This window comes from Narcine bancroftii, chromosome 5 (genome assembly GCF_036971445.1).
Source record: "Narcine bancroftii isolate sNarBan1 chromosome 5, sNarBan1.hap1, whole genome shotgun sequence".
NCBI lineage: Eukaryota > Metazoa > Chordata > Chondrichthyes > Torpediniformes > Narcinidae > Narcine > Narcine bancroftii.
Genome location: NC_091473.1, coordinates 80,043,745 through 80,061,758, shown reverse-complemented (window position 1 = coordinate 80,061,758; position 18,014 = coordinate 80,043,745). Strand labels below are relative to the sequence as shown.

At 43.8% G+C, this 18,014-nt stretch overlaps 1 protein-coding gene across 9 annotated transcripts in view; it reads right to left on the bottom strand.

Annotated features, from left to right (window-relative positions):
• Nucleotides 1–17,217, bottom strand: part of LOC138763585 (UDP-N-acetylglucosamine transporter-like) — a 78,842-nt gene extending 61,625 nt beyond the window's left edge. For 3 of the 9 annotated variants that reach the window (XR_011357671.1, XM_069937985.1, XM_069937993.1), the window contains exon 1: nt 6,921–7,008. Coding sequence is in view for 1 of the 9 variants with exons in the window: in XM_069937992.1 (XP_069794093.1) it covers nt 6,921–7,190 (270 nt within the window). In the remaining 8 variants the exon portion in view is untranslated. The other 6 variants (XM_069937988.1, XM_069937990.1, XM_069937987.1 and 3 more) reach the window with 6 other exon arrangements.
• Between the last annotated feature and the right edge of the window lie 797 nt (nt 17,218–18,014).

The following is an 18,014-nucleotide window of genomic DNA, read 5'->3' as shown; positions in this document are numbered from 1 at the left end:
AAAAAGTGTGAAAAAACAGAGCTCAATAAACATAAAATGCAGGAAGAGAAAGATAAAGTTACAGAGAAGAGACACAAGGTGGCACCCAAAAGAGAAAAAGTAAGAATAACAGAGAAAAGGGAAGAAGGAAAATCACTGGAGAAGAAGAAACCCTTACCTGCACATCAGAGCAGAGAACCACCGTGGAGAGGAGCAGCCGATCTCCAGTGTTGGTGAGTCCCCAGAGAAGCAGTGTCCTCCCGACCGGCGAACTTCAAAAATGGCTCTCAGAGCCAAGAAGAGGTGCACATCTGTGTATGCACGAAGAATTGCACAGGCGCAGTGCGCAAGTAAAAGAAAAGGTTAACGTCGATGGGAGGGGGACTCAGCTGAGGAGCGGCCAGCTGCGGAGCGGCCAGCTGAGAGACGCCCAGTATCGGGGCGTTTGGCTGGGGGAAGTAAACAAGAAAGAAGAAGAGTGATGAGAAAGAGAATGAAGGGCTGGAAGAGGGTGAGCAGCAACGCGGCGACCGACAGGGAGACGACATGCGGCAGGAGACCGAGCAACGGGTCGACTTGCAGCGGGAGGCCCAACAACAAGAGACACACCAGCTGGAGGCCCAACAACAGCAGACACACCAGCTGGAGGCCCAACAACAGGAGACACACCAGCTGGAGGCCCAACAACAGGAGACACACCAGCTGGAGGCCCAACAACAGGAGACACACCAGCTGGAGGCCCAACAACAGGAGACACACCAGCTGGAGGCCCAACAACAGGAGACACACCAGCTGGAGGCCCAACAACAGGAGACACACCAGCTGGAGGCCCAACAACAGGAGACACACCAGCTGGAGGCCCAACAACAGGAGACACACCAGCTGGAGGCCCAACAACAGGAGACACACCAGCTGGAGGCCCAACAACAGGAGACACACCAGCTGGAGGCCCAACAACAGGAGACACACCAGCTGGAGGCCCAACAACAGGAGACACACCAGCTGGAGGCCCAACAACAGGAGACACACCAGCTGGAGGCCCAGCAAGGATACAGAAACAGCTCACCAGAGAAGGATGAAGATACAAAGATACAGAGAAGAGAAGAAGATGACACAGACATAGATACAGACACAGAAGAAGAGGAAGACCAAGAATTTCAAAAGAAAGAAGAAGGTAAAATAGAAGGACAAAGTTTAAATAAAGCCTTTTTTGAAGAATAAATGAGGTTATTAAAAGAATGGCTATCATTAGAATTTAGTTCAATCAAAAGAAAAATGAAAAGCTGAAGACAGAATGCAAAGCTTAGTGTTGGTCATGACTGAAATAAAGAAAAGAGTAGAAAATGTGGAGGAACAAGAAACTGCTGTAGAAATGGAGATGGATGATTTAAGAGGGAAGTTGGAAGAGCAAAAAAAAATTAAAGAGACACAAGATTTATTGTCACAAAAAATTGACGTATTGGAAAACTACAGTAGGCGAAACAACATAAAAATAGTGGGCCTGAAAGAAGGCAAAGAAGGGACAGATATGAAGGAATTTATAAAAGGATGGATCCCAAAGGTGCTGGGCACAACAGATTCACATGAAGAAATAGAAAATGAAAGGGTGCATAGAGCACTAGTACCAAAACTGCCACCACATCAAAATCCGAGATCCATATTGGTAAAATTTCTAAGATATACGACAAGAGAAAACATACTGAAGCAGGCAAGAAAGAAGGTTAGAGAAGACAATAAGCCATTGGAATATAAGGGACAAAAAATATTTTTTTTATCCGGACATAAGCCTCAAACTTTTAAAGAAGAGGAAGGAATTCAACACAGGGAAAACAATCTTATGGAAGAAAGGGTATAACTTTATATTAAGACATCCAGCAGTACTCAAAGTATTAATTCCTGGGGAACAGAATAGACTGTTCTCGGACCCAAAGAAAGCCCAAGAATTTGCTGAACCTTTTCAGGACAGAAGAGAGGAGGAGGAGTGACAAGAAGGATGACCGGCAAGAAATTATACAAAAATATGTAAAAATATAAAGTAAAGATAATGTATATATAAAGATTTAAAGATGGATAAGAGAAGGGGAAGAAGGGGAAAAAAGAGAGAGCTTTGTTTTAAGTATAGGAAAATAGTGTTCGCTGGGGAGGGGGGAGAATAATGGTCACTGTTAAATCAGTTGACGCTTGCGAGTAAGTTCGCAAACCGAATGGAAAGGGGAGTTGAGGTTGCCGTCATGAGACAGGAGGAAATCCAAGGAGGGGAGGTTCATTTGGGGTTAAAGGGTTATTGCTTGTGAGGATTGTTGGTGTATTTCACGTCTTAAATGCATTGTCATATATTGAGATTAAAATAGAAAACTTAAAAAACAGTAATGGAAAAAAGGGATGGAGGTGGTGGAGGCGGAAAAGAAGTGAAAATAAAGATACAAGATGGCCACGTTAGACTATATGACTATAAACATTAATGGAATATAAAACTAAGTTTAAGTGTATCCCATTGGAAAAGAAAAATCACATATAATTTAAAAGACAAAGTTACAATAATTGAAAAAACCTGGGAAGAAATTAAACCATATATGGAACATGGCAGAAAGAGCAGGCCTAGGACCACCACCATCTAAAATGTTAAGAAGATAAACACGACCAGATTTAATGTGAATAAGTAGATGATACTTATTTTTTGTTTGTATTCCTTTTGTATAAAGATATTTTTAAATTGTATTTTGTATGTCCAATATTTACTTTTTTTGGATGAGGGTGGGAAGGGGGAAGGGAGGGATGGGGGAAAAATAGAGAAAATGTCACTATGAATATTTAAAGAGATGCATCTGTAAATATATTGGTTGATATGGTTCATAGTGCGATAAATAAAGAATTACAAAAAAAAAGCTTCCAGCTTGTCCTGTTCCAGTCCCAGCTGCTGCTGCTGACTGTAAAATTGCAAAACTGAATTCTCTCTCACAGAGAAAAAGCCTGTTTGACTCTCTCTGTTTAAAAAACCACATGACCCTCTTAGAACAGCAAGCTGCACTCCAGACAGCCTGCGGCTCCAAACTACTCTTCCAATCTCTTTCATCTGTTGCCTTTTTATACAACAATCCATTAGTGAAGTCGCTTGGGCACTCCCCAAAGTTTTTGCAAAGGCCCCCAGGAGCCGTCCTCTCTTGCTTGAGCAGAGCTCCAGTATTTTAAATAAGATCTGTTTTGAAGTATTTGTATGTGACCTAAACTAAAAAGCCTGCCCCAATTTATCTCCCAAAAACATATATATACACCAGGGGTGGCCAAACTGCGGCTCTCGAACCACGTGTGGCTCTTTGACCTTTAATATGCGGCTCGCTGTCGATCTCCCCCTCTCGCCCGCCCGACTCGTGCTGCCGCTCTCTCTCCCTCGTCCGCCTGACTCGCGCTGCTGGTCTCCCCCCCCCCTCACCTGCCCGACTTGCATCTTTAATAGCTTGATATTGTAGCATTGTATTTTAGTCATAAAAAATATGATTATAATAAGACTAATTTTGTACAGTGGAAATCTGATTAAAATCTCTTTTTTTGCATATTTGTGTCTTTGTGATTACTGAAACTAATACAAATTAACAGTTTAAAAAATGCATGCATGAATAAATATTATTGCATTTAATATGCATTTCTTAAAATTTATATAATTTTTTTGTTACAAAATGTATATGTAACAATAAAAATGCATGTGTGAATTTTGTTCTTGTCCTGTGGCTCAAGCATCTGAGCTTTATTGTTTGTGGCTCTTACATTAAGCAAGTTTGGCCACCCCTGCTATATACAATAAAAACACAACATAATCTGTCACAAAAGAGAGCGAGAGCAAGCGAGTGCAAGCGAGTGCAAGCGAGTGCAAGCGAGTGCAAGCGAGTGCAAGCGAGTGCAAGCGAGTGCAAGCGAGTGCAAGCGAGTGCAAGCGAGTGCAAGCGAGTGCAAGCGAGTGCAAGCGAGTGCAAGCGAGTGCAAGCGAGTGCAAGCGAGTGCAAGCGAGTGCAAGCGAGTGCAAGCGAGTGCAAGCGAGTGCAAGCGAGTGCAAGCGAGTGCAAGCGAGTGCAAGCGAGTGCAAGCGAGTGCAAGCGAGTGCAAGCGAGTGCAAGCGAGTGCAAGCGAGTGCAAGCGAGTGCAAGCGAGTGCAAGCGAGTGCAAGCGAGTGCAAGCGAGTGCAAGCGAGTGCAAGCGAGTGCAAGCGAGTGCAAGCGAGTGCAAGCGAGTGCAAGCGAGTGCAAGCGAGTGCAAGCGAGTGCAAGCGAGTGCAAGCGAGTGCAAGCGAGTGCAAGCGAGTGCAAGCGAGTGCAAGCGAGTGCAAGCGAGTGCAAGCGAGTGCAAGCGAGTGCAAGCGAGTGCAAGCGAGTGCAAGCGAGTGCAAGCGAGTGCAAGCGAGTGCAAGCGAGTGCAAGCGAGTGCAAGCGAGTGCAAGCGAGTGCAAGCGAGTGCAAGCGAGTGCAAGCGAGTGCAAGCGAGTGCAAGCGAGTGCAAGCGAGTGCAAGCGAGTGCAAGCGAGTGCAAGCGAGTGCAAGCGAGTGCAAGCGAGTGCAAGCGAGTGCAAGCGAGTGCAAGCGAGTGCAAGCGAGTGCAAGCGAGTGCAAGCGAGTGCAAGCGAGTGCAAGCGAGTGCAAGCGAGTGCAAGCGAGTGCAAGCGAGTGCAAGCGAGTGCAAGCGAGTGCAAGCGAGTGCAAGCGAGTGCAAGCGAGTGCAAGCGAGTGCAAGCGAGTGCAAGCGAGTGCAAGCGAGTGCAAGCGAGTGCAAGCGAGTGCAAGCGAGTGCAAGCGAGTGAGGGTGGGGTACATAGAACTATACTTGTGTGTATAGAGGGTGTTAACCAAGTTTGTTCCGATGACAATTGCTTTCAATGCCATCAGGAAGTTAATCATAAATTACCTTATTGTAGGAGTGTAAATAAAGGAAAGTTAACGTGGCAGTTATGAAAAAATATATCGGAATTCAAGCGGACGGCACCAGCAACCTGGGTTTAAATCCAGCACTGTCTGTACCAAGTTTGTATGTTTTCCCTGTGACCTTGTGGGTTTTTTCCCACCCTCCAAAAATATGGGGATTTGTTGGTTAATTGGTCCTTTGGGCAGCACAGGCTTGTGGAACAGAAAGCCATATTACTATGCTATTTTTCTTTAAAAATTGCAGAAGATAACCATTGCTCTAAATTTGAAAAAAGAAAACAATGCTGGCAATGTTCAATAGCATCCCTGAAGGAACAAAAATAGAGTTATTGTTTTATCAAAGCTCACCATGTTTGAAAGAAACAGCTGGTTGCCTGAAATTGTTGTATTTAAAGCCCAAAGGCTGCATACCTAGCCAGACATTTTGACTATAAAGACATTATGCATATACAATTAAAAAATTAAAAACTACTGTCATAGCTCTTTAAATAATACATTGGTAAGTATATTTTCAATCTGAAACATTAAAAAAATCTATTAATTTAGATAAATGGATGCATCACAATTGTTGGAATTAAAAGCAAGTCCCCTACAATTTTCAGTTAAGAATTTTTAAAGGCTTTCTAACCAATTACAGCAAAAAGTGCTCAATAGTTATCCTGGATAAAGTTGCATATATAGGACTATACAAGGTAACAATGAAATTAGGTTAATTGCTTTGTATTAGATATATTATAATTGATGGCAAACTTATTAATACAACTTTCATTTTTACATCCAATTGCATTATGACTTGATTTAGGACATTACATGTGCAGAAACACCAAACATGAGCATTTTTAATCCTTCATTAGTTCCTGCTCATCCAAATATACACATATTCCCAAAACAGCCAGCTCAAACAGAAGCATAAAAATTGCTAGAGCAACTCAGCAGTCTATAGCTTTCCTTGGATGCTGCCTGACCCATCAAGTTTCCCCAGCATTTTGTGTGTTGCTCCAGTTTTCCAGCATCTAAGACTTCTTCTTCACCATATTTTTTTAAAAAACTCTATCAACTAGTTCTAGAAATTATAATCTGACTACGGATCCAAACTCCCAAGACTGATTTCACTTTTTGTTGCAGTTTTTTTTTTCTTTTCAGACCTTTGAAAGCGCAGGGTTATGATCGTGATGTGCAATGTGCCAAAATCTATTTTTCAGGACTCACACATATCATTCAATTTCTGAACAAATCCAACATGGGTTCAATTTCCTGAAATCGGAGATCAAAATCTAGTGCAGTACAAAGAGAATGCTACACTGCCAGAGGTACAGGAAGAGACTTTAAACGGTGTCCTTTCTTTCTTATTTAGAGATAAAGGATGAATTGGGAGCAAGGGCAGGGGCAATTTTCAAGTGTCTGACCAATTGTTATGCTTCAATCCAAATCACCCCTCAATCAACCTCACCAAAACATATTTTCCCTATCTGTAGGACCTTGCTGCCCACATTCCTCAGAAAGGTACACACAGTAATTGAGGGTGAAGCTCTTTGTGATGTCTTGAAATGATGAATGCAAGAGATCTACAAAGATGAAACTAAATATATAACACGATACACGCTAATGCAGAAATGACAGATCAACTCCTTTTCTCTCAAGATTAAACTGCGAGATTACTTTATTGGATGTTTTCAAGATTATGAAGAAACTTGGTAAAGTGGATGACGAGAATATCTGGAAGACACCAATAAACAATCATCAGGAAATACAATGAATTCAGTAGAAACTTCTTTCCCAAGCACAGAAAAAGGTTGAGGTGAGTAAAAAGAGTTAAGATCTCGCAGGACAAGCACGAGGGCACGTTAAGAGAAACCTCAAGAGACAGCTGGAAAGGATCAGAAACGTCAGTCGAGACTGGTTGACCCACTTCTGGAATGATATATTCTACCAATCCATTTTGGCTCAACAATACAAGGTGAAATATCTGCGAGCTCATGTAATATAATTGCACGACAGTAAACAAAGTGGTACTTTACGTGGAAGGAAACGAACCTCGGCTGCTGAATTCACATTTCCATTTGATTTGTAATACACATAAAACCAGTTTCTCGGCGAGCATGCGCACTGCTTTCGCAATGCCCTCTGGGGGTTGGAGTTGCTTAATCCGAAAGAGGGTTTCAATTTGCAGCTGCAAGTGGTGGAGGCATCGGCGGGAATGTCTGCGCCTCTCTGGAAATCTCCCACTCCACTCTCCCCTTCCCTACCAACCCCTCTCACAGTAATGGCCGCTGTCCTGCTGCAGCGATGTTCTCGCGAGAACATTCCGCCGCCACATCCCTCGGAGCCGGACAATGGTCAACCGTGCGGCGCAGTCCCAAGCAAGAGGCAAGTTGCTGCTTTCATCGAGATTAATTTACGATCAAATTTAGTAAATGCAAAGAAAAAATCTAAGGCGCGAAGCTTGGATTTTAATATTGCCTGACGATCCAAAGCTTCATGCAGGTCGCAGCAAAGACGTCATTGTTTTCTTAGGCGGTCCCTCTGGAAGGAGAATAATTTAAATCCATTCCAGTTCTCTGGATTCTGAGGTGGCTAAATAGTCCAGTGAGGAGCAGGAAGTGCTTGACTGGACAGTCAGGTGGTCAATAATAGGAGGTAATATCAACATAGAAACGCTGTAAGTATTCAGATTTATTGTCACAACACATACATGACATTAAATACAACCCCGAAATTCCCTTTTCCTGCGGATGCGGCAGGATTACCACCAATAAACTCATCAGGCCAGTCAGCATCTGTGGATAGATAAACAAATCGAAACTTCACGAGGCCCTTTCAAACTGCTGTGTACAGTGGGGTTAATTGGGCAATTTGGCTGGTTAGCACGCCAACTATGGAGGAGTTAGAAAGGATCTGACTTGGTCAACCACATCGGAATCCAACCGGGTCCCTGACCTATCTCAGAGGTAGTCAGAGAACCCAGTTAAACTTACTTCGGTCGCATCCACAGGCGATTTGAAAACAAAAATGGCCGACCCACTTAGTCCGGTGCTTGCGTGCGTCACCAGGCAGTCAGCATCCGAACAACCGGCAGTACTAATGGTGAGTACGTGACGCATCATTGCAGGGCAGGATCCTCCTTAAATTGCCGGGTTGGCAATTTAATGGGTAGACCCCCCCAACCCCCGGCAATTTAAAAGGTGATTCCAGCACCTTTGCCCCAGTAATCACACCTGGGTCCCAGAAGGGCTACCCAGGTGCTGCAGTGTAAAAGAGGCCTCTGATGAGGATATCAGAGCAGTTGATTTAACTTTCACACCTTCTGCCAGACCTGCTGAATTGCTTCAGTACTTTGAGTTTATTTCAGATTTACAGCATCTGCTTATTTTTATTTTCGTGAAAGGTGGTGTTCCTTCTGCCATTTCTGTCTTCTGAGGTGTCTCATGCATCTGACAGTTTTTTTTAAAACAAAGAGGTGACTGAGGATTAATGAGACCTGGACAGTGGACGTTGACTACATGGACAACAGCAAGGCCTTTGACAAGGCTCACATGGCAGAGTAGTTTGGAAGGTTATATCACATGCCATTCAAGATGAGCTGGCCATGTTTGTAACAGGATCCACAGATGGGAAGGCAAATAGAATTGCATCAGGAAAGTCAAACCAGGGCAGGACTTACAAAAATTAGTGGCACTGCCAAAGCTGTTGTAATGGCAGTGCTGCCACTGGTGTAGCAGAGATACAGAGCCACTCTGAAAGGTTCAACCATCCTGCCCTAATGACTCAGCCTGTTAAATGTGCCGACGATGCTTTATTTTAAAATCCTGTAACTGCAGGGTCTGTGCTCAACACCTGTGCTCACAGTGGCCACAATGGGTTGCAAACTCCAGAGAAGCAGCAGACCAGTGCAGGGCACCATAAATGGAGAGATTGTACCCCATTGAGAAGTAGTAGAGGAAATGACCATACAGGACAATGATTACAGCGGCAGACCAGTGAAGGGCTCAGTGGCTGCGGGTGACTTGACATCAGGGAACCCTCATAGGCTGCTGGAATCTGGGGCAAGAAGGGGTCTCGAATAGCCTCAGGTGTTGAAGGTTTCCTGATCACATCGGAGGCTTCGATTGGAGCTCAGGTTGCCGATGAATCAAACAGGAGTCTTGTGCAGCTGCAGGAGCACTGGAGGCAAATCCACGGACACTCAGTTGTCTCTAAAGGGAGTCTTGTTTGCTTCTCTTTCTCTCTTACTGTAAAGGACGCCGGGTGATGCTAATGATAATTTTTATTTTTGCTTTATGGCAGGCAGAAGGCAATTTCATATAATATTACATATTCTGTACTATATTGATTTGTCTGGTGAGTGGTAGATCCCAGAGAGTGTTGCAGAACAGGTGCAGAATTAATTTAAAGTAGCAAACTGTGTTTACAGTGAAGACAGCATTTGGCGCACACCTTCATAGTGAAGGGGTTGGAGAACAAAAGTTGTGACTTCATAATGCAACTGCACAACTCTGCTGAGACTACACTTGGAGCAGTGCATGCAGTTTTGATTCTAAAGTTGTAGAATCAGTAAACTGAAGAGTGCAGAAGAGATTCACCACGATGGTGCTGGAATTAGAGGACTTCAGTTGGGGTTGGCTCTTTAGATCTTGTAATGTGTTCATCACCTCAAGTGCAAGATGTTTCATGAAATGTTGGGGGTTAAATTAATGCATCATGCTTCAATTTTAAGCAAATAAGTGGAGTAAACAGCCCAGAAGGTAAATTTGATCACTCAACAAATGCAAGACTTAGTGCTGATGATAAAGCCAAATGGTCATGTGGGCTGTGAGAAAGATATGGACCAGCTCAATAAATGTGCATGGACATGACAAATGAAATATAATGCAGAAAAACAAGTCAGCCACTTTAGTATAAATAATCAAGAGGCATTTTATTTCTTTTTAAAAATGGTGAGAGTGTGTTGAGTGACCTCGGCATTTTTGTATAGAAATGGTGGAAAGCTTGTAAAAACGAAAGGATTTAAATACAAGAGTAGACACCTTTCCCTGGTGAGACTGCATTAAGAATATTTTGACAAATATTTTCTCAAATCTACATCAAAGACAAAATTGTGGAGCAAGCCAACAGTAGGCAACTTGCCTCTCCTCCCCCACCCCCCACAACAAAGAACCACAGAACATTACAGCACAGAAAACAGGCCCTGCTAGTCTGTGCCAAACTATTATTCTGCCTTGTGCCACTGACCTGCACCCAGTCCATAGCCCTCCATACCTCCATGTAACTGTTCAAATTTTTCTTAAATATGTAAATTGAGCCCACATTCACCACTTCAACAGGCAGCTCACTCCCACTCCTGTGTCAAGTTCCCTCTGAACTTTTCCCCTTTCAACCTTAACCCATGTCTTCTGCTTTGAATCTCATCTAACTTCAGTGGAAAAAAAGCCACCTTGCATTTACTCCATTTATACCCCTCATAATTTTGTAAACCTCTATCAAATCTCCCCTCATTCTTCTACACTCCAAGGAATAAAATCCTAACCTGCTTAACCTTTCCCTGTAACTCAGTCCTGAAATCCTGCAACATTCTCGTAAATCTTCTCTGCACTCTTTCTTATTGATATCTTTGCCTATTGTTAGGTGACCAAAACTCCATGCAATGCTCCAAATTTGGCCTGACCAATATCTTGTACCCCGAAGAAACTTGCCCCATCATGGATTTTCCAAATGATAACTTCTTCTTCCAGGTCACCTCAGAGTTCCTCTTGTTTCTCTTATTTCAGGAGAAATTCTCTGGCCAGCCATTTCCTCTTGTATGGACTACAAGGGTTTTCAACAGGCTGAACTCAGAATTCGCAACCTGTCTTCAAAATGGGGTTTTCAACAAGCCTGTCAGATTGCTGTGTTGCAGCCTCAAAAGCTACTGCAGAACTCACTTCTCTCTCCCCCCTCTCTGCTTGTAAAAACCAAACATCATCTCAAGGCTCCAAACCCAATCCTTGAAAGATCTTTATCAGCACTTGAGCCTGTACTTTTCATTTGTACCTGCTTTTGAAATTCTTTCAAAGCAATTCCATTGTCTTTGCAAAAATCACTGGTGCCTGAATGTCCAACTTCAGCATTTTAAATGAGATGTGTTTTGTGTTTTGTGAAGTGACCTACTCTGAACTCCACAATCCATCCCTTTTAAATACACATTTATATATAATTTAAAATATAATATAGCCTGTAACACTCCATTTTCCTGCCTGTTCGTCATAAACCTCAGGACCCCAGCAGTAACTAGTCTTTGTTGGGCTTGAATGTGTCCAATCCACAGAGCAATCCAATTCTTGCTTAAACCACACAATTTTATTCTAATTCCAATTAAAGCTTTTCCAATTTTTTTCCTCAGTTTCTGTCAACAAAAGATGTCTAATTTGGGTATTTCTACCATTTTAATTTTTTTAACCATCTGCTGCACTTTCACCACAAAAAGCAGGATTTTCAACAGACAAGATAACGCAAAATATCTACTTACAGATTGAACTGCAGTCAATAACTCACGAGACAGGAGTTATGCAAATAACATAGAAAGAACATGACAGTGTTAGCCATCTATGAAGCTAGTCCCAATCTGAGCTGAGAGCAGTGGACAGGAATGTGCAAGCAAGGGGGCTACTTCCCTCTCGTCAGCCTATAGCACCAATTCTCCATACCAGCTCGCAGAGAGCAACTACATATTACATATATGCACACAATCCCAGGGATCACCACATTCACCATCCCTCCCCCCCCCCCCCCCCACCCCCCCCAAACAGTAGTGACTCTGGAAAAATAATGGACCAAGGCTAAATTAAGAGTATTAATAGTTCTAATTATAGGTTCAGTCTGTCTGGTGGCTTGATGTGACGTTTGGACATCTCAGCTCCCGGGGTGGTGATACCTGAGCTGGAGAAGGTCCAATGGTGGGTGACGTGGTGGAGGTTCAGTAGGTGCAGGGTTAGATTCCTGTGGAAGTAAATGGATGTGGCAAGGTGAAGAGTACTCAAGTTGGGTCGACAATTGTGGTTGGATACCGAGTGGTACTTGTGTGGGTGGGCTAGGTGTTTGAGGTGGTAGAGATTTGGGTGGAGGTGGAGACTCAGGCCTCCCAGTTGGTGCGAGGTGTCGGATAGACACGGTGTCCTCCCTCCTGTCTGGAAAAGCAACAAAGGCATAATATGGGCTGGCATGGAGAGGTTGAACAGGTTTGACTAAAGGATCTGATCTGTGGGGTCTCACATGATGCTTGAGCAGTTCCAGGGGTTGTGAGCCAGCAAGGGATAGTTGTTCTAGTAGTTGACTTACTTGGATAAGAAAACATACGATCATGAGGTGTCATGTTGGTGGGCAGGTAGCGTGGTCGGGAGAAGTTTCTGTCAGCGGGAGACAGAGAGGCTTTTAGTTTTAAGAGCAGGAAGTATGGCCTTCCAGATTGTGAAGTTATCTTTCTCTACTTGTCTGTTAACTTGAGGTTTGTAGCCAGTGGTACGGCAGCTAGCAATGTCTCTTGCTTGCAGGTATTGGTGGAGTTCATCACTCATGAAGGAGGAAACCCTGTCGTTGTGTATGTATTCTGGGTAACCAAAGACGGAGAAGAGGTGATTGAGGTACTTTATTACCGTAGCAGTGAAAGTGTCTTTGCAGGGAATTGCGAAAGGGAAACAGGAGAATTCATCGATATTGGTGAGGATGTACCTGTTGGCATTGGTGGAAGGTAGGGGCCCTTTGAAGTCGATTCTGAGGCGTTTGAAGGGATGGGTGGATTTGATGAGGTTAGTGTGTGGTGGTTAGTAGAACTGTAGTTTGCACTCTGTGCAGATTTGGCAATTGTGAGTGACCGCACCAACCTCATCAACGGAGTAAAGGAGGTTGTGGGATTTCTCAAAGTGGTAGAGCCATGTCACCCCAGGGTGGCATAATTGATTGTGTAATGCTTAGAGTTGAGTGAAATTTGTAGAGGCACAAGTATCTCTGGATAGGACATCAGAGGGTTCATTGAGTTTGCCCGGGTGGTACAAGATAGCGTAGTTGAAGGTTGATAGTTCTAATTTCCAGCGGAGTATTTTGTCATTTTTAATGTTGCTACAGGCCTGATTATTGAACATAACAATAAATAACAATAACAATTACAGCACGGAAACAGGCCATTAGGCCCTTCTAGTCCGCACCGAACCAAACACCCCTTTCTAATCCCACCTCCCTGCACAATGCCCATAACCCTCCATCTTCCTCTCATCCATATACCTGTCCAACCTTTTCTTAAATAATACAATTGACTCCGCCGCCACTATTTCTCCCGGAAGATCATTCCACACAGCTACCACTCTCTGAGTAAAGAAGTTCCCCCTCATGTTACCTCTAAACCTCTGCCCCTTAATTCTTAACTCATGTCCTCTTGTTTTAATCTTTCCTCCTCTTAACGGAAATAGTCTATCCACATCCACTCTGTCTATCCCTTTCATAATCTTAAATACTTCTATCAAATCCCCTCTCAACCTTCTACGCTCCAAAGAATAAAGACCCAATCTGTCCAATCTCTCCCCATACTCCAGATGCTTAAACCCAGGCAACATTCTGGTAAACCTTCTCTGCACTCTCTCCACTCTGTTTATATCCTTCCTATAATTAGGCGACCAGAACTGCACACAGAACTCCAAATTAGGCCGCACCAACGTCTTATACAATCTCAACATCACCTCCCAACTCCTATATTCCATGCAATGATTGATAAAGGCCAGCATACTAAAAGCCTTCTTCACCACCCTATTCACGTGAGTTTCTACCTTCAGGGAACGATGTACCGTCACTCCTAAATCTTTCTGCTCTTCTGTATTCCTCAATGCTCTCCCATTTACCACATATGTCCTATTCTGATTCTTCTTACCAAAATGAAGCACCTCACACTTATCAGCATTAAATTCCATCTGCCATTTTTCAGCCCACTTTTCTAAGCAGCCCAAATCCCTCTGCAATCCTAGAAAACCTTCTTCATTATCCACTATTCCACCTATCTTAGTATCGTCTGCATATTTACTAATCCAATTCACCACCCCATCATCTAGATCATTAATGTATATAACGAACAACAATGGGCCCAATACAGATCCTTGAGGCACACCACTGGTCACCGGCCTCCAACCTGACAGACAATTATCCACTACCACTCTCTGGCCTCTCCCTTTCAGCCAATGTTCAATCCATTTGACTATCTCAAAATTTATACCTAAAGACTGCACCTTCCTAACTAACCTTCCATGTGGTACCTTATCGAAGGCCTTACTGAAGTCCATATAGACAACATCCACTGCGCTACCCTCATCCACATTCCTAGTCACCTCTTCAAAAAATTCAATCAGATTGGTCAAACATGACCTTCCTCCCACAAATCCATGTTGAGTACTCCTGATCAGACCCTGTTTATCCAGATGTTTATAAGTACTATCTCTAAGAATTTTCTCCATTAATTTACCTACCACAGACGTCAAACTTACAGGCCGATAGTTGCCAGGCTTCCTCCTTGAACCCTTTTTAAATAACGGAACCACATGCGCAATGCGCCAATCCTCCGGCACTATCCCCATATCTAATGACATTCGAAAAATTACCGCCAGAGCCTCTGCTATTTCCTCCTTCACTTCTCTCAATGTCCTGGGGAAGATCCCGTCTGGTCCTGGAGACTTATCCACCTTTATATTCTTCAAAAGCCTTAAAACTACACCTTTTGTAATCTCTATATTCCCCATATTTACCCAATTTGCTTTTTTTATCCCACATCTCCCAATATCCTTCTCCTTAGTGAATACCGAAGAAAAGAAACTGTTCAATATCTCCCCCATTTCTCTAGGTTCCACACACAGTTTTCCACTCTGATTTTCTAAGGGACCAATTTTGTCTCTAGCTTTCCTCTTACCATTAACATATTTGTAGAACTCTTTTGGATTTGTTTTCACCCTGCTTGCCATAGTTTTCTCGTACCTTCTTTTAGCTTTCCTAATTCCTCTCTTAAGATTCCTCTTACATTCAATGTATCTTTCAAACATCTCCTTAACTCCATGCTTCTTATATCTAATGTACGCCTCCCTTTTTCTTCGAACCAAGTTTCCAATATTCCTTGAAAACCACGGCTCTCTCAAACCTTTTGCCCCTCCTTTTAACCTAACAGGAACATAAAGCTTTTGCACTCTCAAAATCTGATCTTTAAAAGACTTCCATCTCTCTACTACATCCTGCCCATAAAACAAATTATCCCAATGCACACCCTGCAAGTCCTTTCGCATCTCCTCAAATCTAGCTTTTCCCCAATCAAAAACCTCAATCCTTGGCCCTGATTTCTCTCTTTCCATAATGACATTGAAGCTGATGGCATTATGATCACTGGACCCGAAGTGCTCGCCAACACTAACCTCCGTCACTTGACCCATCCCATTTGCCAACAGTAGATCTAACACTGCTCCTTCTCTGGTCGGCACCTCTACATATTGTTGTAAAAAACTATCTTGCACACATTTCACAAACTCTAACCCATCCATTCCTTTCACAGAATGTGTTTCCCAATCTATATGTGGAAAATTAAAATCTCCCATAATTACAACCCTGTGCTTATCACAAATATCTACTATCTCCCTACAGATTTGCTCCTCTAGGCCTCGGTCCCCTCCGGGTGGTCTATAATACACCCCTACAAGTGTAACCTCTCCTTTCCTACTCCTCAGTTCCACCCAAATAGCCTCCGTGGATGTGCCCTCTAATCTATCCTTCCTAGGCACCGCTGTAATATTTTCCCTGACAAGCAATGCAACCCCACCTCCTCTTGCCCCTCCGACTCTATCACACCTAAAACAACGAAACCCAGGGATATTCAGTTGCCAATCACATCCCTCCTGCAACCATGTCTCACTAATCGCTACCACATCATACTTCCAAGTATCAATCCACACCTTCAGCTCATCCACCTTTTTTACAATACTCCTGGCATTAAAATATATGAATTTCAGGGATTTCCCATTTTTTAATCCCTGTTTTCCCTCATCTTTAAGAACAACATTATTTACTTTTCCTGACAATTGCCCTTCATCTTCTTCCAGAGCATTTCCCTTCTCTATCACCTGCCCATCCATATTCAAATACTTACTACAAACTTTCATTGTTTTCATTCTAACCTTCTCCTTACTGCTCTGTACTATTTTGTTCCCTCCCCCCAACCATTCTAGTTTAAAGGATCCTGAGTAGCCCTAGCAAATACCTCTGCCAGGATTCTGGTCCCCCTGGGATTTAAGTGTAACCCGTCCTTACTATACAGGTCACATCTCCCCCAAAAAAGGTCCCAGTTATCCAGAAACTTAAAACCCTGACCCTTACTCCACCCCTTCAGCCACGTGTTAATCCTCCACCTCATCCTATTTCTATTCACACTGTCACGTGGCACAGGGAGTAATCCAGAGATTACCCCCTTTGCGGTCCTTCTTTTTAACTCCCTACCTAACTGCCTGTACTCACTTTTTAGGACCTCTTCTCTAATTCTCCCTATGTCATTGGTACCTACATGTACCACGACCTCTGGCTCCTGTCCCTCCCACTTTAGGATATCTGGGACACGAGCAGCAACATCTCGGACCCTGGCACCAGGGAGGCAAACCACCATCCGGTTCTCCTTGCTGCGTCCGCAGAATCCCCTATCTGTCCTCTTAACTATGGAGTCTCCTACCACAATTGCCCTCCTCTTCCTTTCCCTCCCTTTCTGAGCTACAGGGGCCGACCTCGTGCCGGAGGCACAGCCACTGTCACTCCCCCCAACCTTGATGTCCCCCTCAACAGTGCTCAAAGAGGCGTACTTATTGCTGAGGGTTACATTCACAGGGCTCATCTCTGGCACCTTACGTTCTTTTGTCCCTCTCCTAACAGTTACCCACCTTTCATCCTCCCGTGGCCCTGGCGTGACCACCTGGCTGTAACTCCTGTCTATGACTACCTCTGTTTCCCTAACCAGCCTGAGGTCATCCAGCTGCAGCTCTAGTTCCCTAACACGGTCCCTGACAATCTGCAGCTCGACACACCTAGTGCAGATATGGACATCCGGGAGTCTGGAAGACTCCAGGACCTCCCACATCCGGCACTCCCGACAACACACAGCCTTAACACTCATCCCTTACCCCAATGAAGAAGTAATGAAGACTATCTTAGCTTTCTCTCCGCCTGCTTTCGCCGAAGCCTGATGAGCCAAAGCCTGGAAGTCCCACTCCTTCACTGGGCCACTCATGAAAGCCACTGATTGTTGGTCAGTGACCAGGGTGAACTGTCTACCTGCTAGATAGCGTCACCAGTGTCTGACAGCTTCGACAAATTCCTGAGCCTCTTTCTCAATCGATGAGTGTCATATTTCAGGTTCTGCAGGGTGTGGGAGAAGAAGGCAACAGGTCGGGGTGTGGCATGATGGCATAGGGGAAAAACGTGTTGTAATATCTCTCCTAGCATATTTGAATAAAAGCCAGTTTTGCAGCACCCTTTAAAGATATAAAGTTCTTAAACTTGTTTTTTACAAGTAACTAAATACAAGCATGAAGAAAACCAGAGCACAAACAATGATGAAACTAATTTTAAAACAATCGGTAAGTTTAGAAGTTCAGCCTATCTTGGAGTTGGAACCAGCGATGTCGAGTATTCCCTCTCCCCAAGCACAGCATTGACAACTGGCTGCTGTGACAGTGACACCGGCGCCCGGATTACAGAGCCCTGGAAAAGATGGGGCCCGTCACTCTCCTCCAAAAGTTGAAGACACGGTGCGCATGTACACTATTCCAAGTATTTTTAACCCTGAGGATGGGCCCGCTGCTCATCGATCCAGCGAATCTGGATCGGCAGAGAGCAGGCCTCAGACCCAAGGGAAGGGGGAGAGGAGAGTTAAAGAGACAGAACAAGAACTTAAAGGAACAAGAAAAGGGAGAGAGGAGCAGCAACAAAACACTAGCTCTGAGGAAGAGCTGATCAGCAAACAAGAAGAGGAAATGTATGGAAAGTCTGAGACTGGTCAGGGTTGGCACTTTACTAAATAGAAAGACTATTTTGACAGCCAGTTTCAAATAATGTCCCAGCAAATTTCAATGGGCTTTTCTTCTGTCAATAGAA